Source organism: Cenococcum geophilum (genome assembly GCF_001692895.1).
Source record: "Cenococcum geophilum 1.58 unplaced genomic scaffold K441scaffold_22, whole genome shotgun sequence".
NCBI classification, from domain to species: domain Eukaryota; kingdom Fungi; phylum Ascomycota; class Dothideomycetes; order Gloniales; family Gloniaceae; genus Cenococcum; species Cenococcum geophilum.
In genome coordinates, this window is record NW_027137580.1 from 1,378,186 (window position 1) to 1,397,440 (window position 19,255).

The 19,255-nt window shown below is 43.3% G+C and overlaps 4 protein-coding genes across 4 annotated transcripts; 2 read left to right on the forward strand and 2 right to left on the reverse strand.

The window, feature by feature from the left end:
* Positions 1-8,339: 8,339 nt before the first annotated feature.
* K441DRAFT_660251 (uncharacterized protein) lies at positions 8,340-10,940 on the reverse strand. Its single transcript, XM_067648677.1, has one exon. It carries the CDS (start codon positions 10,640-10,642, stop codon positions 8,603-8,605), a length of 2,040 nt encoding a protein of 679 aa, XP_067503889.1. The 5' UTR covers positions 10,643-10,940; the 3' UTR covers positions 8,340-8,602.
* A 794-nt stretch (positions 10,941-11,734) lies between these two features.
* On the forward strand, positions 11,735-12,637 carry K441DRAFT_677593 (uncharacterized protein; the record flags this gene model as incomplete). Its single annotated transcript, XM_067651083.1, has 1 exon — positions 11,735-12,637. One exon carries the CDS (start codon positions 11,735-11,737, stop codon positions 12,635-12,637), a length of 903 nt encoding a protein of 300 aa, XP_067503890.1.
* Positions 12,638-13,086: 449 nt separating this feature from the next.
* Positions 13,087-15,262, reverse strand: K441DRAFT_660255 (uncharacterized protein). Its single transcript, XM_067648678.1, has one exon. It carries the CDS (start codon positions 14,834-14,836, stop codon positions 13,091-13,093), a length of 1,746 nt encoding a protein of 581 aa, XP_067503891.1. The 5' UTR covers positions 14,837-15,262; the 3' UTR covers positions 13,087-13,090.
* Positions 15,263-15,895: 633 nt separating this feature from the next.
* K441DRAFT_687299 (FAS1 domain-containing protein) lies at positions 15,896-17,097 on the forward strand (the record flags this gene model as incomplete). Its single annotated transcript, XM_067652083.1, has 3 exons — positions 15,896-16,419; positions 16,475-16,868; positions 16,990-17,097. 3 exons carry the CDS (start codon positions 15,896-15,898, stop codon positions 17,095-17,097), a joined length of 1,026 nt encoding a protein of 341 aa, XP_067503892.1.
* Positions 17,098-19,255: the final 2,158 nt, after the last annotated feature.

Consider the following 19,255-nt stretch of genomic DNA (forward strand, 5'->3'; position numbering starts at 1 on the left):
TCTTTAGCTATACTACTTATTTTCTTTACTTACTATAGCGATAACGATATTCATAGCTTATATCTATAGTTTGCCTTAAATAGTAATATGCCTATTCCTTCTTAAGGTGTCGCATTGTATGTAAATTATATAACTAGTAATAGCGATACCTAATTATTCTACGCGTAATTAATATAGTGCCTTAGGTACTGCTCTAGTGTCTAATTTAGTCTTTCCGTTTAACTATCTATCTATGGATAATATGCGGTAGAAGTTACTGCTCTAACTCCTTATTCCGCTAAGAATACCTCCTAGAATACTACTATAAATCTTAGATCTCTATTTAATATAATTTTACTTAGTGCTCTATATCTTATAAATACTTCTTTAATATAAATTCTAGTAATATCTTCTACTAATATTTCTTCTGTATAGGCTATAAAGTATCCCCACTTTATAAGCTTATCTACTATTACTAAAATCATGTTATAATCTTGTCTAGTAATAGAATCTCTTAACTTTAGTAACTTAATAATAAAGTCCTATAATATAACCTCCTATAATCTCTCTAGTATTTTAATAGGTTATAGCCCTCTATATAGCTTATACCTTATTAGATTATTCCTTTAGCAATCTAGATATTTCTTTATAACTTTTCTTACTAAGCCTTAGATTCCATTAATAATATACTCCTTTTAGAGTCTTAATACTAAGCCTATGGCTCTATTATGTCCTTAAGTTAATCCCTTATAGAAATCTTCTATAAATTGCTCCGCTATACTCTTTAGGATATACGTTACTTCTTAATTCTTGTATATATCTATTTATAGATCTTCTAGTTACGCTTCTAGAATTCTTTATACCTAAAAGTTCTCTAATAATTTATAAACTCTCTCTAGTTCGTTACTCTCTTAAGTTATTATAATTTTTAGATAATTATATCTGATTAATCTGTCTATACCTTTTTATAGTAAAGCCCCTAATGGCTTCTCGTTATTTTATAGTTTAGCTTTTTAGCTTAGAGCATCCGCTCTTATATTATCTATACCCTTAGTATACTAAATCTTAAAATAGTATTCTATAAGCATCTCTGCCCATCTAACCTATCTTTAGTTAAGTTCCTTTATTATTAGGAATCCTATTAGGTTCTTATAATCCGTCTTAACTATAAATAGTTTTTCTATACCTTATAAGAACACTCTTTATTTCTTTAGTGCTATAACTATACCTAATAACTCCTTATTATAAATGTTATAGTTTAACTCTAGTAATATTATCTTTTAACTAGTAGTAAGTTCTTTAATTAATGTCTGATACGGATCCTATCTAGGCCTACGCAGACTACTCCGTATATAAGGGAAACTTATAAATTAATAAGAAGAAAACCCTTGTTGATGTAGGGGACGGAAAAACCCTATGAGCCACCTTAGTAGGATAAAAAACCCCTGTTTTGCCATGTCCGTCCGTAGCGGCGGCCCTGCGGGCCTACGGCTACGTCCTGTCCTCCTTAGATGTTTGAACTCCTTGGGAACCACTGCTTCCTTCTCTAGCTTATCTAAAGCTAGGGTTTACTACGTCCTAGCTAGGCCTTGCTATTTGATTGCTGTACTGTTGTTTCCTATATCTTGACCACCCCCTGTGTACTATCTCTTGTTAACTATTGCTATATACGCCTTGCCTCCCCCCCCCTAAGGCCTATTGAAGGCGTAAGGGGGATTCATCCGTTCTACTATTTTAATACTAAAAACAAAAGCGGGATGTGTGTGTGTGTGTATCTGGGTATCTTTTGTGCCTAGGCCCTAGTCGCTAGGCCCTCTTTACGGGTACTACTCCGTTAAGAGGAGATAAGGAAAACCATGGGGGGTTATCCAGCTGCTGGTTTTAGTAGTGTTATGGCAGTATGGCGAGTGACTGTATGCTCCGCGGGCAATCGGCCTAGGGGTTAGGAGGGGCCGTATATTTGCTTGTTCGTTTATTTGCGTTCGTTTGTTTGTTAATATAAGGTTATTAATGCTTTCCGTTGTAGGTTAGGGGGATATTATTAAATGCTGTGCATCTATGTTGGATTGTATAGGTGCTTAGTAGGGGAACAGTAGCGGCTGTATTGTGAAGGGGTACTATTAGTAGTGGTTTTTGAGATCTCACTATCCCATATGAAAACTTTTCACTACGCCCCACGACGCGTACAACTACCACCAGGCCCACTAGCACGCTGTGCGACGTCTCTGCGTTGGCTCTGAGTCTGATTTTTGAAGACCCAGGTTTGTAGCCGTCACCGCGTACAGGTGCAGAGTCCGATTTCGACGGCCTTATCTTTTAACTATAATATACTATTAGGTGCCATCTATTTTAATATTTCTATATAAAGCACGCCCCTAGTATATAATCTAATATATCTATTTCTATAACTGTTTTTAGACCTAGTTAATAGATCTTAAGAACTAGCTCCTAGGTAAACAACTCTTTAACTTTTTTAAAGAGTTCCCTTTATTCCTCTCCCTATGCCTATAGTTCTTTTTTCTTTATTAATCCCGTAAATAGCTTAATATCCTTTAACCATTGCGCTATAAACCTCCTATAGTAATTATAAAACCCTAGGAACGATTTTAGTTATATAACGTTCTCTAGTTCTTACTAATTTACTATAGCCTTAATCTTCTTTAGATCTATACTAAGTTAGCCTAGTTTAATAATAAATCTAACAAAATTGGTCTTCCTAGTAAAGAACTCGCATTTCTTAATTACTACTAATATCTATTCTTCTTGCAGTCTCTTTAAAACCCATTTAACGTATTCCCTATATTCTTTCTTAGTTATTAAGTAGATAATAATATTATTAAGGTATACTATAACAAATTTATTTAAGTATTCTCCTAATATATTATTAATACGCTTTTAGAATGTTACTAGTATATTTATAAGCCCGAATTATATAACTAATAGTTTATATAGTCCTTTTTTTAACCTAAAGGCTACCTTTTATTCGTCACCTTCCTTAATTCTAATCTAATAATATACCCATCTCAGATCTATCTCTTAAAGATTTACGCGTTGCCTATCCTATCTTAAATCTTACTAATTAAGGGTAAAGGATACCTATCCTTCCGAGTAATACTGTTTAACTATCTATAGTTAATATACAGCCTTAGTTTACCGTTCTTTTTTGGTATAAATAGTACTAGATAACCTACTAATAACTGCGATGGTCTAATGTATCCCTTTTATAGGTTTTCTTAAACAAACTCTTTTAATGCTCTCCCTTCTTCTTTAGTAAGCTTATAGATTAGAAAAAACCTTAGACTTATCCCTAGTTCTAATTCTATCTTATAGTTCTATACTATATACTCTAATAACTTTTTACTTTCTAGTAACTATAGTTTTTTGCCGTATTTATGGTATCTCTTTAGTACGTAACTTAGTCCTCTTTCTGTTTCCTTATAGGTTACTCCTACTTAGTACTATACCATCTTACGGCGTTAAGTATCTCTAATATTAACCTAACCTATAACCTAATCAATCTTTAGATTATATTCCTATAACCAAGGCATTCCTAATACTGCCTTATTATTCCCTAATGGTAATATATTAAAAGACATCTTAATTTATCTCCCTTTAATAGTTAACTAAATAGGTCTTATTTTAAGATTAATAATGCCTCCTCTATAGGTTATTAGATCTCCTAAAATTATCACTAATAGGTAAGGGTGCTCCTTTTTCCTATATAGTAAACCTATCCTTTTAACTACTGCTAGTAAGATATAGTTCCTTATTGCTCCACTATCTATTAATGCCTTAAACTATTAATCTTGCCACTTAACTCGTAAATTTAGATGTTGTCCTTAAATTCCTTTAAGGGTCTAAGGCTCTACTACTAGTTCCCTCTACTTTTCCTAACTATTAGCTGCTTAATCCTATTTATACTTAGTCTAACTTAGGCTAATACTTAGTTTGCTTCTTATCTTTAATATACTATAGACACGTATTCTCTAGGCATTCCTACTACTATTATCCGTCTAAGCATTCTTCTATAAGGAATCTTCTTAGCTAAAGTATTAAGTCGCCTAACTTCTAAACTTTTACTGGGTGCTAGCTATATATATATTTAGCATTCTTATATTACTGCTTATCTATTATCCAATATATCCTTATTAGATATTTCTGATTCTTTTCCTTTAGACTCTTGTGTATATTATATATATTATCCACGTATATAATCCATAATAGCGTATAGTATACTAGGTGCTTTAGGTTAACTCTTAGCTTATCTTTATCCCTAAGTTTAAACCTCTATTATGCTAATCTAAACGTTATAACTTTATTCGTAGGTACTAAGATACGCCTTTCGCTTCTCTAGTCCTCTAATTATTCCTTTAGATCCTTTAACGTTATAATTAAGGCTCCTTTAATGTAATTTATAGCCTTCTCTATAATTAGGTAGTCTTAAATAACTTTTTCGTCTAACTATATATAGAAATCTTCCCACTTATTATTATACCTCTACCTATACTACTTTTAGTATAGCTGCTGGAGTATATACGGCTTATCCGTAAGGAAGTATCTTTTTATTACTGCGTTATAACAGCCTTTTATATGTTGTTCTTCGAACCTAGTAGGAATTCCTAAATCCTCTTTATTTTCTAGTTCGGTAAGCCACTTAGCTCTTAATATGCCTATTCTCAGCCTATTAGTAATTCTTTATACTAGTACTCTATCCCTTATACGTCCTAATATGCTAGATCTCTTATCTAGTTTCTGTTCTTGCTATAAGGTAATTCTTACTCTAAATTTCTCTATAGTTTCTTTCCTTTCGCGTCTTACGAGTAGATCCTTAAAGTCGTCTTACTTCTTAATTTTAATATTAATTTTTCGATCTTTAGTTTAAACGCTTTATTTTACTAGTAAGTCTTCTAGGTCTATATATCTGTCTCCTAATCTAGTCGCTATTTATACTACAGATTCTTTAATCTTATTAATAGTCCTTATTTATGTCTTAAAATCTTAGTCCTATAGAATTCTTAATCCTAAGCTTGCTTTTAACTTAAGCTTTACTCCAGCCTTAGTCCAATTAGGCTTGCTTAGTGTTCTTATCTTATCTTAAGAGTCTTAAATCTTACTTATCTCGTCTTAAGAGTCTTATACCTATAGGAATCTCTATCCCGAGTATATTCGTATATCTTTAAATTAAGCTACTGCTCTGCTCTATCGGTTTTCGTCTATTATAGGTCCTTAAGCTTACCTTATCTTATCTTAAAAATCTTAGTTGTCTCTTATCTCATCTTAAGAATTTTAAGCCTTTGGCCTTTTGCCTTTATTAAGTGCCGAAGTGGTTCGCTGTCCTACTTCTCTTACGTTTTATAAAGCAATAGACATCGTATCTAGTGGGGTCTTAATCCCTACTAATATTCCCTATTCTGTAATGGAATCATCCTCTACTTCTAGTATAATATCTTAGAGGTCTACATACTCCTAGTAAGCTGCTCTCGTTACCTTATTATTATAAAATGTTTTGCCTTTATTAAAATTATTGTCCTTAATATCTAGTCTATAAACTAGTTTATTAATTCCTCTATACTCTATAGATTTTGGCTCCTATAGCCAATAGCTTACGCTATACTTAGCGTTTTTATAAATTTGGTATATATTATTGTAACAAAATATAAAACTTTTAATTAAACACTTCTTTATTCCTTGCAGTATACTATCGTCCCTTTATACGTGTGTGTCGTCTACTATTAGTCTAGTTCCCTTTATTGCATAGTACTTCTAACTATCTTTATAATCCCTTATAAAGTAACCTTATTTCCCGCAATTTATATAAGCTCCTTTTTTAAACTATTAACTTTGCTATAGAGTCCGCCTAAACGTCTTCTGCTATTAAGATCCCTAGTTTAGCCTTTACTTCCTAGTCCTATAATTACTAGATCCTTAACCTCTAGGTTTTTATAGTTTTTTACTTTATCTCTTATAGGCTTTTTTAGTACTACTTAGGTCTATTAGCTCTACGCTATACCATAGTTTTTAACTTAGCTTAGGTTGTTGCGTACTCTACGCCTTATATAACTATAGAACTTTATTCTAACCCCTCTTAGTTTATTCCCTTTAGTAGATCTAATTATTAATCTTAATTACCTAATCTATTAGTTCCCTTAGGGTGTCCGCATCTTCTATTAGGATAATTACGTCCTAGACTTTAGCCTTAAGTCCCTATTTATACTGTGCCATAAGCGCCCTATTATTCCACTTAACTTATATAGCTAGCGTCTAGAACTATATTATATACTTAATTACTAAAGTCCGTTGCGTAATATCTTAGAGTTTTTTTTCTACCGTAGTTATTAATTCCGAGTCTCTAAATATCTATATAAGTCGCTCTACAAACTATTCCCAGCTTAAGAATATAAATTATATATCTTGGTTAGTGGTCGTCATTCCGTTCGTTTATATCTCCATAAAATAAGGTTTAAACCACTCTAGTGCTCTTCCTAATAAGAATAGTCCCGTATAGGCTATTCGATCTATAGGTGTTAGTAGCTTTACCCCTTCCTATAAAACTTTAAAGTGCATTTACATAAGAAATCCTTTAAGCTTTAATCTTTCTCCTAAGAATCTCTTAATAGATGGTAACTTAACCTTTGCCGCTCTAATCCCATTAACCCTTTCTTCTAACGCTGCATTATTCGCTATTAACTGGTCGATTACTTCTTATAACTGTCCAACCGTTATAGGTTGCTATAAGTTAGTATCTGCTATACTAGTATCGTTACCTAACCTCGATATAGTTGCCGCCGTTAATGGCGTTATAGTGGCTACTTTTGGTAGCATGTTGTTCGACTTTCTATATTTAATACCGTAACTAGGTAGTGATTATATAACGGAACCTTGTAGCAAGTACTATAGTGGGCTCGTTAATGGGCTAGGTGTATAGGTAAAGGAATTAAAGTCAACAAATAATAATAACTAGTAGAGTGGTTGCCTAATAGATTAACTCTAATTGTATTCTAAGAATTACTATAAGGAAGGAACTATCTAGGTAGGGATTAAGGGTCCTTAAATACACAACCGTACTCCTATAAAATCCTTCTTATACGTAATATACGTATGCTCTATCTACTCTATTACAGATCCTATAGATCCTATAGATTATATAGATTACCCCACGTAACCTTAGTTACCATTCCTCGTCACATAGCTCTATTGGCTCTATCCTAGACTGTGCCTAAATTAACCAACTAGCTTCTTCCGACTCTTCTTAAAGTAGTCGTAATATCGTACTTAAAGCGTCCGTAACACCTAGGAAATAATGTTATAAAACTTTATTATAAAGTTACTAAAGTTAAAAGACCCTATTACTAGATAGGATTATAATATAATACTTATAATAGTAAATAAGCTAATTAAATAAGGCTACTTTATAGTATATATAAAAGAAATCTTAGTAGAAGATATAGCTAGAATCTATATTAAAGTATTTATAAGATATAGAGTATTAATAAAGATTATATTATATAGAGATCTAGGATTTATAGTAGTATTTTAGAAGGTATTTTTGGCGGAAGAAGAAGTTTGCGTAGTAATATTAACAGCGTATTACCTATAGATAGATAGTTAAAGAAAAAGATTAAACTAGATACTAGAATAGTATTTAAGACATTATATTAATTACGAATAGAATAATTAGGTATTATTACCGCTAGTTATATAGTTTATATAACGCGATACTATATAAAGGAATTAGGATATTACTATTTAAGGCAAATTATAGATATAAGCTAAGAATATCCTTATCGCCATATTAAGTATAAAAGATAAATAATAAAGAGGTTAATAGATCTTTATATAGACCTTATAGAATTAGAAAAGATTGTATAATAAAGAATAAAAAAGTACTATAATACTAGGAGATCTAAGGGACTAGATCTTAAGAAGGGAGATAAAGTATAGCTACTATATAAATTTTTTAAAAGTTAACGACTAAGTAAGAAATTAAACTATATTAGACTAGAACCATTTAGGATTATAGTAAAGATCTTAGGCTATTTATTTTATTAGATGCCTTCTTAATAGAGGTCTTTTTACTTTATAGTATAGTATTTACCTATCCTTCTTATTATGGAGGGCCATTATTAGGCGTGGTTCTGGCGGTTACGCGCGAGTGCGTACCACTATCGTTTAATATATGCCTCCCCTGCGATATATGCATCTTAGGGGGATTCTCTAGGTGTTTTTTGGGGTTCTTTTAGTTAGTTTGGTCTTTTTCAGGCCGGGTATAGTAAGAGCTCCTTTTTTTAATAAAATAATAAGGGACTTAATAGCATAAGGACGTATAAGATCTAACAAAATAGCAAAGAGCTGACCTAAAAGGGCAAGTATAAAATAACCTAAGACTAGCTTGGAAAGACAAAGCTTAACCCCATTAGTCCTATGGCCTAGCGGCCGCTAGTAGATATTATATATACGATCCTTCCTTCTACCTTATGGAGTCTTTTATATACCACTATACCTATGTTCTAGTATAATAGATAAAAATACCACCTACTCTTAAATCTACCCAACCGCACCCCCCCACTAACCTATCCTATCTCCCCCATCCCCGTCTCTACCTTCACCCCTTACCCTTAACACCCTACCCCCCACCAGCCCCCAAAAAATGATTGGTCAAATGTAGCGAAATAAATTCCCTCCCAGCAACCGCAACCGCACAAAACCCCCATGCCACCGTAAACGCTACATAGCCCACACTAATCCAATACGTCCTGGCCCTCTCTACATCCAGTGCCGTCCCCGTACTCAACACCACCAGACTCTCCTTCCCGCCAAAAAGCAACTGACACCTACAGCTCCGGAACAGCCCAACAAGATGGAAGGTCGTCCCGCCGACCAGTACCAGCGCGTTCGCGAGGGAGAGGAAGGCGTATAGGTAGCGCAGCGTGTGGCACAGGACGTGCAGGGCGCGCGGGTGCGCGGGCGCCTGTACGTGCGCGGCTGCTTCACGAACCACCAGCAACACCGCCAGCACCAGCGAGAGGAACGTATACAGCAGGAACGTAAACGCGCGGCAGCCCATGCCGATGGTCGGGGTGTTATACGCGATCAGCGCCGCGCAGGCCGTGAAGACAGACACGCAGAGCCAGCCGGCGGTCTGCAGCGCAAGGAACTTGGCGAAGAAGGCGACGTTAAAAGACGGCAGAGGGGTCGAGTCGGGCGGCGGGGCGTCGGCTGTCATGCCCTTGACCCAGTGGTTCCACATCGCAAAGGCGGGGATGCGCTTGCGGAAGGGGATGACGCGGAGGCGGAAGTTAGCTGCGGCCCGGGGGGGCGCGGGGTGGGCGCGGGAGCAGAAGAGGAGGAGGGAGTTGAGGGAGCCCTCGAGGAGGGTGGGGTTTACCGTCGTCGCGTAGCAGTTGCTGACGACGGAGAGGACGAGCAGCCAGGCGAAGAAGACGCCGAAGGCTAGGCTGTAGCCTTTGTCGCGGTCGCCGAGGACGGTGTACGCGTTGTAGAAGCCGGCGGCTGTGCCGGCGAAGGTGAGGACGACGGGGATGACGATGCCGTTTACGAAGTCGGTTTTGGCTTTTAGGAGCATTTCGATTGTGGACTCGAGTTCGTGCCGGAGCTGGCTGTTGTCGTAGGCGGTTTGGACGTCTTCTAGCTTCTTTGTGCCGGGGCTGTTTGGCGTCGTTGCACGCTTCTCGACATCAGGGGGCTGCGCTGATGTCGTCGTCTTGTCGGCGGGGGCTGGGGATATCTCTCCACTGCCAGCCGGTTGACTTGTGCTGGTGTTTACTGCGGTATCTGCGGGCTTTTCACTCAGAGTCTTCGGGGTTGTTGGTGTGGTATTTGTGGCCTTTTCACCGAGGCTCTTCGGAGTTGTTAAGATGGCACCTCTGACAAGACTGACCATGGCATCGACTTCGGAAATGATCACGTCTAGCTTCTTGAGGTCTCCCTTGGTTCGCTGCAGCGTGGTTTGGCCGGCCAGGATGGCGAATCCTCTAACGTGCTCTTTAAATGTCCCCAGCGGTTCCTTCCTAGTCATCTGCCAGACATATATAAAGTCCCTCCACAGCTGGTAGAAGCAGGCTGATATTGCGCTGGCAGGGTCACCAAGCAGGTTAATGTATTCACTGACAAGGTAAGTTATAGTGTGTCGCACTCGCTTTTTCTTCGTGGTGTCCTTGACGGATTTCACGGATCCAGAGTTCTGTCCAGAGACCTCCTTGGCTCCTGACGTGGTGGTGGATAGCTTATCCTGCGATACCTCCACCTTCTCCTTCTCTCCTCTCCGCTCGTCGACCTCCTCGCCCTCCTCTTGCTCATCTTCATCCTCGCCGCCCGAGCCAACGGGACAGAGAAGCAGCTGAGCAAAAGCCGGGACGATGAAGGTTGTCAGCAAGTCAGACCACTGGTTAAAATTGCTCAACTGAAACCCAGGGCAATTCTGGAAGCACCAGGCCATCGTCGAGTTAACGAACGGATTGGGCTCATCCTGAGAGGTCCGGTTGATGCCGCAGGCGATCCAGGGGAGCACCTGCAACGTCGTGAGCTGCTCGCGGGCGCTCTGCATGCAGCACCGCCCAAAGTCGGCCGAGGCACACGCGGGGACGATGAGCGAGGCAATACATATTACGAGGCTGGCGGTATAGAGGCGTCTGCGGTAAGCCATGGGAGAGCTCATTGCTGACTCGTGTAGCGGTTCAGCCTGGTTGAAGGTGAGAATTTGCTCTGTCCGAGCGCATCGCCTGCAAAGGGAGAAGAAATAGAGATGCGCCACATCTACTGAAATCCAGGTGATTTTTGGCTATGTGGTTGTGGTGTGCAGTGCATGTAGGTCGTCGCTTTCGAGTGGTCGGCTACCTGGGTGTTGGGTCCTGCCAGCTGAGAAATGGGAAGGGATGGCGCTGGGGGGCGTCTTCTTGGCACCCGCAATGGGCGTGGGGCGGCTGGAGTTGTCGGCTGGGACAATACGGAGGATTTGCTGCGGGGCGGGAGCTGGCCGAAGCCTGGGGGCTTGGAGGCTTAAAGGCTTAAAACGCGGGGTTGGTTCCGGCAGCACGACGTACAGGCTGCCAAGGTGATGGCGCCAGCTGAAAAAGCACCCCGACCCTTGCCGGCAACCCACTGAACCTCCGCGAATTTGGGAGGCCTGCAGATAGCTTGAATATAGTCTAGGTGATGCCGACTTAAGTAAGAGACTAAGCCAGGGAGCCATGCTTAGTTTATGCAGTAGCTGTCGCCGAGTTATAAAAAACGAAGTTTTGTATATACCTTTGGAGTATATTAAAGCTCTAAATTTATTATCTAAAGCATCTTATGGTTTTAAGATTATTACTTTATTAATAAGATAGGACTTGGGAATTTTGGTAAGCGAGGGTGCGTACCAGGCGTTCAGCCTTGAATCGACAGCTTCAACTTCCTGCTCAGGCGGCTTAAAGCCGATTTTGCAAGGATTGCGAAATCCGTCCATTGACACTCATCTTCGCCCAAGAAAGGAAAATCCACTTCCGCCCTTGTACATGGACATGCTGACAGAGCCGCATCTTTGGCCCCCAAGCCTTTCCCATCATTAATAATGATGCACCTTCGCTTCCCTTTACCAATCTTTTCAATCAGCTCCCTCCACGCCCTAGACCCTCCGCCAATAATCTGATAAAAACTGCAGCCTGACGCCAGCCAGGCGTCGGGAAAAATTCGCGCATGGCTGCTCTTGTGCTCTTTCCGGAGCATCAATTGATGGCAATGGCCGTTTAAAGTGGAGATGGCTCCGGTCGCTTGCGACACGAAACGTGTACTTGGTTGTATTCTTCATTCTTCATTCGGACTCGCCGCGATCCATACGGATATTACAATCACAGCCATGAAGACCGCGACAACCATGCTGACCGAAAACATCGAAGAGCCTCTCGGAGTCCCCACTCTAGCGACGCCTGCGGATAATCCTCTTTCCGCCCGGCGGGCCTCGGTCACATCCTCCACCGCTGCAGACGAGCTTGTCAACTTCGACTCGATGCCAACTTGCGCCTCCGAGTTCTGCGTCGCCTCCAGCCATCTCGCACTGCCGTGCCCGACCTTTTCAACGAGCTGTTCAGCTTCGGCGACCGCAAACGGCAGGTGCGCTGGCGTTGGCGTTCCCACCACGTGCTACTGCGCCCTCCCAAACCCCCTCTTCTGTGCCCGGAGCTGCGACTGGTTCGACTGGATGCTCGCGGAGAATTGGTTCAACGCCACATGTCCCCAGGTCCTACCAGTCGACTTCAAGCCTGTGCCACCCTGCGCCAGACCCTGCTTCGAGGAACGCGTCTTCAACTACGGTTGCATCACCTACCAGAAGAATTGCTTTTGCTCCCACAAGAACCTGTTCGGCTGCAATACCGACTGCACCATGCAGGACAATCTGACAATCGTTTCCTGGTACGCCAGCGTGTGTGCCATCCCCACCGCCAGCGCGCTGCAGGTGGCGGCCGTCGAGACTACCGGATCGACCATCATCCCCAGTTCAAGTGCCTGGGCCGGTTTTGCTTGGTACGAGCTTCTTACCATTGTGGTTGGCGCCCTTACCGTGCTTGTGTTTCTCGCGTACGTCTCGTTTTGGAAAGATCTTATCAATCAGCATGACTTAGACCGGCTTAAGTCTGTGCGAAGCTCAACGCGTAAGATTTAATGCTACAGTTTATTTTGATATGCGAATCTATCTTGGGGTAATGGTTCGTGGTTCGTTATGAGGATTTGGTAGTGAATTATAATGGCTCGAAACGTGAATATTATTGAGAACCCAAACGGCAGCATTAGATACTCATCTTTCCATAGTCCATCGCATCGCAATGTAGGATCGATCCGAATTATTGAGGCCTATCAGCCCCTGCCATAACCGCCGCCCGATAATCGCCGTGCCATAACCGCTGTACCAACACCAGAGCACCGGCGACAATTCAAGCTCCGGGCGGTGGCGACGTATCTGTCTTCAGCTCATCCGTCTCTATTTTCGGTCGGACTTTGAGTCGGGCTAGCCGCTTCCAGGTCAAGCGGTCTATTCGAGTTCTCCCGCCTAAAGCGTTTCCCATCAGCCTCAGCACCATCACCACACGGCTTAAGAAATGAAGGAAGAATAAAAAACTCACCTCTGCTGCTCGCTGTCCCAGCTGAACGTCCTCCCATGGTGCGCCGGCCTCACACTCGCCGGCGCTTTCTTCTCCGGATAATGCGGCGCCTGTGACGTCCGATCCCACTTACTCGCGTTATCATCCCGGAACGTCTCCGTATCCACTGCGGTATACAACACCGGCGCCTTCAGCGCATTCACATACGCCCACGGCAGCACCACGCACGGGTTATCCGTCAGCAGATACACCAGCAGCCACAATACAAACGCAATCACCGGTACAATAATCAAAAACTTAACCCGCAGCGCCGCAAACCCGCTCCCATACAGCACGAAGTCTGCAGCCCCGTCCTTGAACTGCTTCGTCGCAGAGTCATACGCCAAATTCGCGATGTCGTCGTACGGATGACTAAACATGGTCGTCTCCTGCAGCGTATTCTTGGTCGCGATATACGCGCCCAACACCAGCCGCTCCAAATCCGCGCGAATACTGCTCACCGCGGCGTCGAAATAGTAGCCCTGCGACGTCGCGGCGGACTTTAGCGCCAAGGTGCCAAGGGTCTGCGCGAGGTTGATGATGCGCGGGGTTGCGAGCGTAGCCTGGAAGACGTCGACGAGGGCGGGGGGTAGCGCTTTGAGCTCGTCGATTTGGAGGATCGGTCTAGCTTGCCCCTTGTAGGTCCAGGTGTCCTGCTGCCAGCACGAGAGGGCCGGGCGCTGCGACTGCACTCGGTAGGCGGCGCCGTTTTCCTCGCCCTCGATAGCCTCCGTCAGGTACCACGGGTCCGTCCCCGGGGTGAAGCTGCGGCGTTCGATGGAGGAGATGATGAAAGCGAAAGTGAGATTGGCGCCGCCGGGTTGGTCTTCCGGCGCGACGACCCAGGCGACCGGGGGTTTGCCGTCCGCGAGCGAGACCTGCACAGGGCTCGATTCGTTGTTGTAGGCGAAGTAGGTGTCGTAGGTGACATTAGCGATGTCGTCGAAGACGGAGGAGTTGTACCAGCCGTACTCGGTTACGCAGGAGCCGATGACGGCGAGGCCGAGGTGCGGGACGTGCTGCAGCCCGAAGTCGACGCCGTCGAGGTTGTACGAGTAGTCGATGCGGTAGACATCTCGCCCCTCGGAGTCGGTCGAGGTCTGCGGGTCTTGCACGACCACGTTGAAGCTGGACGTGTTGGTGGCCTGCCCTTTTTTCGGGTCCACCGCGCCCAGGACTTCGACGGCGCGCAGGTTCGATGGCGTGTGCAGAGACTGCCAGCGCAGGTAGACGGAGCTTAGCTCACTGGAGGGGGTTTCGGGGACGTAGATGGCTTTCAGGTTTGCGGGAGCTGCGGCGCCAATGATCAGCTCGGGCGTGACGAGCAGAGACATGGTGAAGGACCCCGCCCACGCCAGGGCGGCGGCGGCAGCCCACATCAGGGCGTACAGAGGGATGTGCGAGCGGTAGTCGAACATAGCCTTGATGACGGCGAGGGGGGACGCTTGACAGTTCCAGATAGCGACATTAGCCACGCCCTTGTTGCGCGTGAGCTTAGGGCTTCTAGCAGCGCGGGCGATGCCGACGAGGACGACTAGATACCAAAGCTGCAGCATGATGACGCCCACCAGGAGCGTGTAGAAGGACAGCAGGATCTTGCTGACTTCGAATGTTACCGCAATGGCGTCCTTGGAGCCATCCTTGGTCGGCATGGAGAATCTCTGCAGGAGCACATAACTTTCTTCTCGCGAAGTCAGGTCCTGGATCTGCTGCCTCACCGACATGACTGCACGTGGACGTTGGTGTGTCGAAGATCTGGGATTGGGATAGAATTTAAAATGGACGGTATATTTTCTTCCGGAACCGCAAGGTAATTATATTCCTCGATTGACCAAAGGAGACGGCGAGATCTGAATCCCGTGTTAAGTGCTCCGGTGAACGGGGGGAGCTGAATTACTGTTCGCCATGCTTGAGAGGAGCCGCATTGCCCAAGGCAGACACTCGAAAGACACTAGCAACCACCGATCAACCCTATCAGATTTGCGCGGGATATCACAGCTTCATGGTCAAGCGAACATAAAGCGAATCCGGCAGCGTTGTAGGCGCCGACTACTAGGCTAGCCTTTAGACGTGGTCACACCACGCCCGCAGACGGCCCCGACGGACAGTATGTTGTGTTAAACCCCAGTCGCTCGACCTAGACGGATAAAGTGATGGTGGAGGGGAGAGCGAATCCCCAGCAGGCTGGGCGCGGGGAGTTAGGCCAGCCATCGGGCGTAACAAAAGTACTCTACTGTCTGGCACATGGCCATGACTAGGCTTTGGACGCCATCTAGCTGCAGAAGGCTTTTCCTGTCAGGATGTCAGGCTGCCAGCTGCAAGCCATGGGCTGAAATGGAAAGTTTCCTTCGCCGGATTAGGAAAAAGTGTGACAACAAGCAACTTTAACCGCCGCACGGCCTGATTGGTCAACCGTCAAGCCAAGATGCAATTTGTGTACATCTATTCGATATCAATACACCCAGGTCAGCCTAACCACCACACTTTGACGCTGATCTGATTCCTGATCCTCTAATTAGCGGAATCACCCTGGTCGGGCGCATTACGGAGAATGAACCTATTTCCCGAGCCGGCTGCACAGTGCAAACAGCCATGGCAGTGGACAGTGCAGGAGATGCGGTCATTTCGACCAACGGATCTCAGCTATATATCAGGAACGGGCACGCCCTCCTTCACGGCACTACAAACCCATTCATTCTTGCGTCGACCTGCTTTACTCTCGCTCCTACGCCAAAGCATCTGCTCACATCGCAAACGCTCGTTGCTGTTGCAATTGGACCATCATGAAGCTTTCAATCATCTCTTCGTTCTCTATCCTCGCGTTTCCAGCCATCACTTATGCTGTATCGTTAATAGACGCCCTGAATGCAAATGGTGCCACCTCGTTTGCAAAACAGATCCAAGCCAACCCCGATATCCTTGCCCTATACACTTCACCATCCGTGCAAACAGTTTACGCTGTTCCCGATACCTCCATTGGGAACGGCACTCTCCGGTTGCGAGCGACAGCAAATCCTCAGCAGTTAGCTCTCCATGCCTCGGGACAGTTGACCCGTCTGGAAACACTGAACGCCTTTCCCGGTCATGTATCACAGTCCAAGTTGCCGTCCCCACAACTCCAACAATCCCAAGCTGTGGTTTCTCAGAGCGGAATTTCGACCAACACGTCTGTTTCTTCACACCGTCGCAGCACTGGTGGCACGCTTCCCTCAACTCCAGTATCATTCGCTTCCGGGCTAGGAAACACTGTGAACGTCGTTAGCGGTGATATCGCCTACGATGGGGGACTGATCCACATCGTCGATGAGTAAGTGCGGTCTCCACAACACGCGAACTCACAATAGACTGACATACCCCAAAAGTTTGTTCACGGTCCCAGTCTCCCTCTCCGAGACCATCAGTTCGACAGGCCTCAGCTCGCTCCAAGGCCTGCTCAGCCAAGCCAACCTTTCCAGCACCTTCAACAACGCCAACTCCTTCACGCTCTTCACGCCCAGCAACGCCGCCTTGGCTGCCGCAGCCAACACCATCAACAGCACAACGTCGCCCGCTGTACTGCAGAAAGTGTTGCAGAACCACGCCATCTCTAATTTCGTCGGCTACCTGCCCGACCTCGTCGACGGTGCCTCTTATACCACTCTGTCTGGCAACACCCTAACCATCTCCGTCAAGAATAAGGCGTATTTCGTCAATGGCGTGCAGATCATCTCAACGAATACGATTACTGCGAATGGAGTTGCGCATGTTATTAATGGGGTAGGTTTTCCCTTTTTCTTTTTCTTTTATTTTTTATTTTCCTTTCCTTCGCTGTTTCGCGGTCTTTGTTGCGGTGTTTCAGACTAGTGTGCGTGCTTTACTGACGCTTTTATCGTGACAGATCCTCACACCGGGGCCAGCGGTGTTTACGGGAGCTGGGTGGGCGCTGCGGCCGGGGTATGGTGTTGCGGCTGCTGTTGTTGCGGCGTTGCTGGTGCAGCTTGTATAGAGAGAGCGAAGGTGAAGGGTTGGGTATGTGGCATGATCCTAACGAGCCTTCGATGCTGTACGCAGACAAACGCATGAAGTTATGTTTAGGAGTGGGATGGGTGGGTTGGCTGGGGTTGGCATTACACTTCTAAAGCTCTTCTTATAGGAGAGATAATTTTTAATCTATTTTTTTCTCCGGTGTTTGGTTTTTTTGCCTGTGATTTTATGCTACCTTGAAATTTATAGCCTTGAGCTGAGGTACACTGAGTAGCCCGAGACAGGTAAGGTGCTTGACCTGTCAGCTTGAGGCATGTAGAGGTGCCTAACCAGTTTCTCATGGCAAGGCCGTGGCTGCCTCACCTCCCTTACGTAAATTTAAGCCAAGCCAGGTGCCTAAAATCGGTATCGCCGTGAGATATCATCCCCGTCGCTAGACACCGAGCATTTCAGTATGACTGATCCGCTTTCTATTGAAGACACGGCACTTTCCTCTCGCCTCTCCAGGCCAGTGTGGTTTTCAATAAGTCGATAAGGTTTCAATCGATATTGCTTATTGAACGTCGATATCAATCAATATTGATAACGCTTGTCAATAATGCTTAGTATTTACCGCATTGCGCTTCGGACTCTATCTTAAGCTTATTCTTTGCAATACCAATTAATATTAATAACTTTTCCTATTAATAATTAGAGTTAATAATAAAAAAGCTAAGCGGCTTGGGACTAAGCTTAAAGCCGTGCACGGGTTAATATATGTACCTTGCATAATACCATAGACCATATTAATAACCTTGCACTTAAGCTTTTACCACTATATAGCACTTGCACGGCTTTAAGCTTAGTCCCAAGCCTAATTAGCTTACTTATTACCAATAATGCTTAGTATTTGTTAGCGACTTAGTTAATTAAGGCATGAGTATAGTAAAAAGAATGCATACAAGCCCGTATAATTAGATTGTTTATTAACGAAGATCTAAAGCTAAAGAAAGGAAAGGAGAAAAATATAAGTAGCGCCGCTTAAAGTTTTATACAATCTTCTAGTTATATGACTATAGCTATCTGCTAAGTTCTACTGCAACTCTCCACTAAATTCCACTACAACTCTCTACTAAATTCTACCGCAACTGTCCACCAAATTCCACCGTAACTGTCTACTAAATTCCACCGCAACTGTACACCGAATTTCACCGTAACTGTCCACCGAGTTCCACTAGTTCCACCACAACTGTCTACCAGGTTCCACCGCAACCGTCCACCAAGTTCCACCGCGACTGTCCACCAAGTTCCACTATAATCCGCCGTTTTCCGCCTGTGCTATAACAGTATTAATTAGCTTATGCCTTAGGCTCTATCTTAAGCTTATCCTTCACAATACCACTCCATTTATAATGCTTTAAATACTCTACTCTCTTAATATTTTCAGCCCCTAGCTAAGCCCTTTCCTATAAAATCGTATGACGCCTTTTTAAAAAGGATCGCTTTGGTATATCGCTTATAGCTAGAATTAATAAAATATTAATTGCTATAAACGATAACCTTAGCTAACGCTTTCTTTATTAATCTTAATACCACTATTTAAAAGTAGAAATTTTTCTAATATTATATGGTTCTCTATTGTCGACCTGAATCGAAGTTCCTTACTACCATCGTAATACTGTCTGATGACCTAGATCGTCTATACGAACTATGTTTCAGTTGTCTTGTATCTTAAGCTCGTATGTCTTATCGAACGTCTTATTACCTATTTCTCTTAACTATGACCTACTATATGACGACGTCGTTGTTATTGTATTTGGACCTATATAATGTATATAAGAGAGCTTCTAGAACCCTCTTTAATAAACAGAGTTCTTATTCCTAATCGTCCGTTTAATAGTTATNAGCCTAGGCCGTCTACTATATTATCTTTAATTCCAAAGCCTTTATTCCTATTAATTTTAATTATTATCTTAATTATAGATAACTACCTATAATGACTTCTTAATAAGAAACCCCTTCTGTTATTATATTATCCGTTATTCTTATAAGCCTAAACAATTGGGACGAATGGATTAAGGTTATTAAGTTAAAAGTAAATAATAATCGTCTCTAGAAGTATGTTGACCTATTAATACCTAAGACTAATCTGCCACAGCTTAAAGAACCTGTTTATGCCTTACCTAAGGATGCTAATAGCT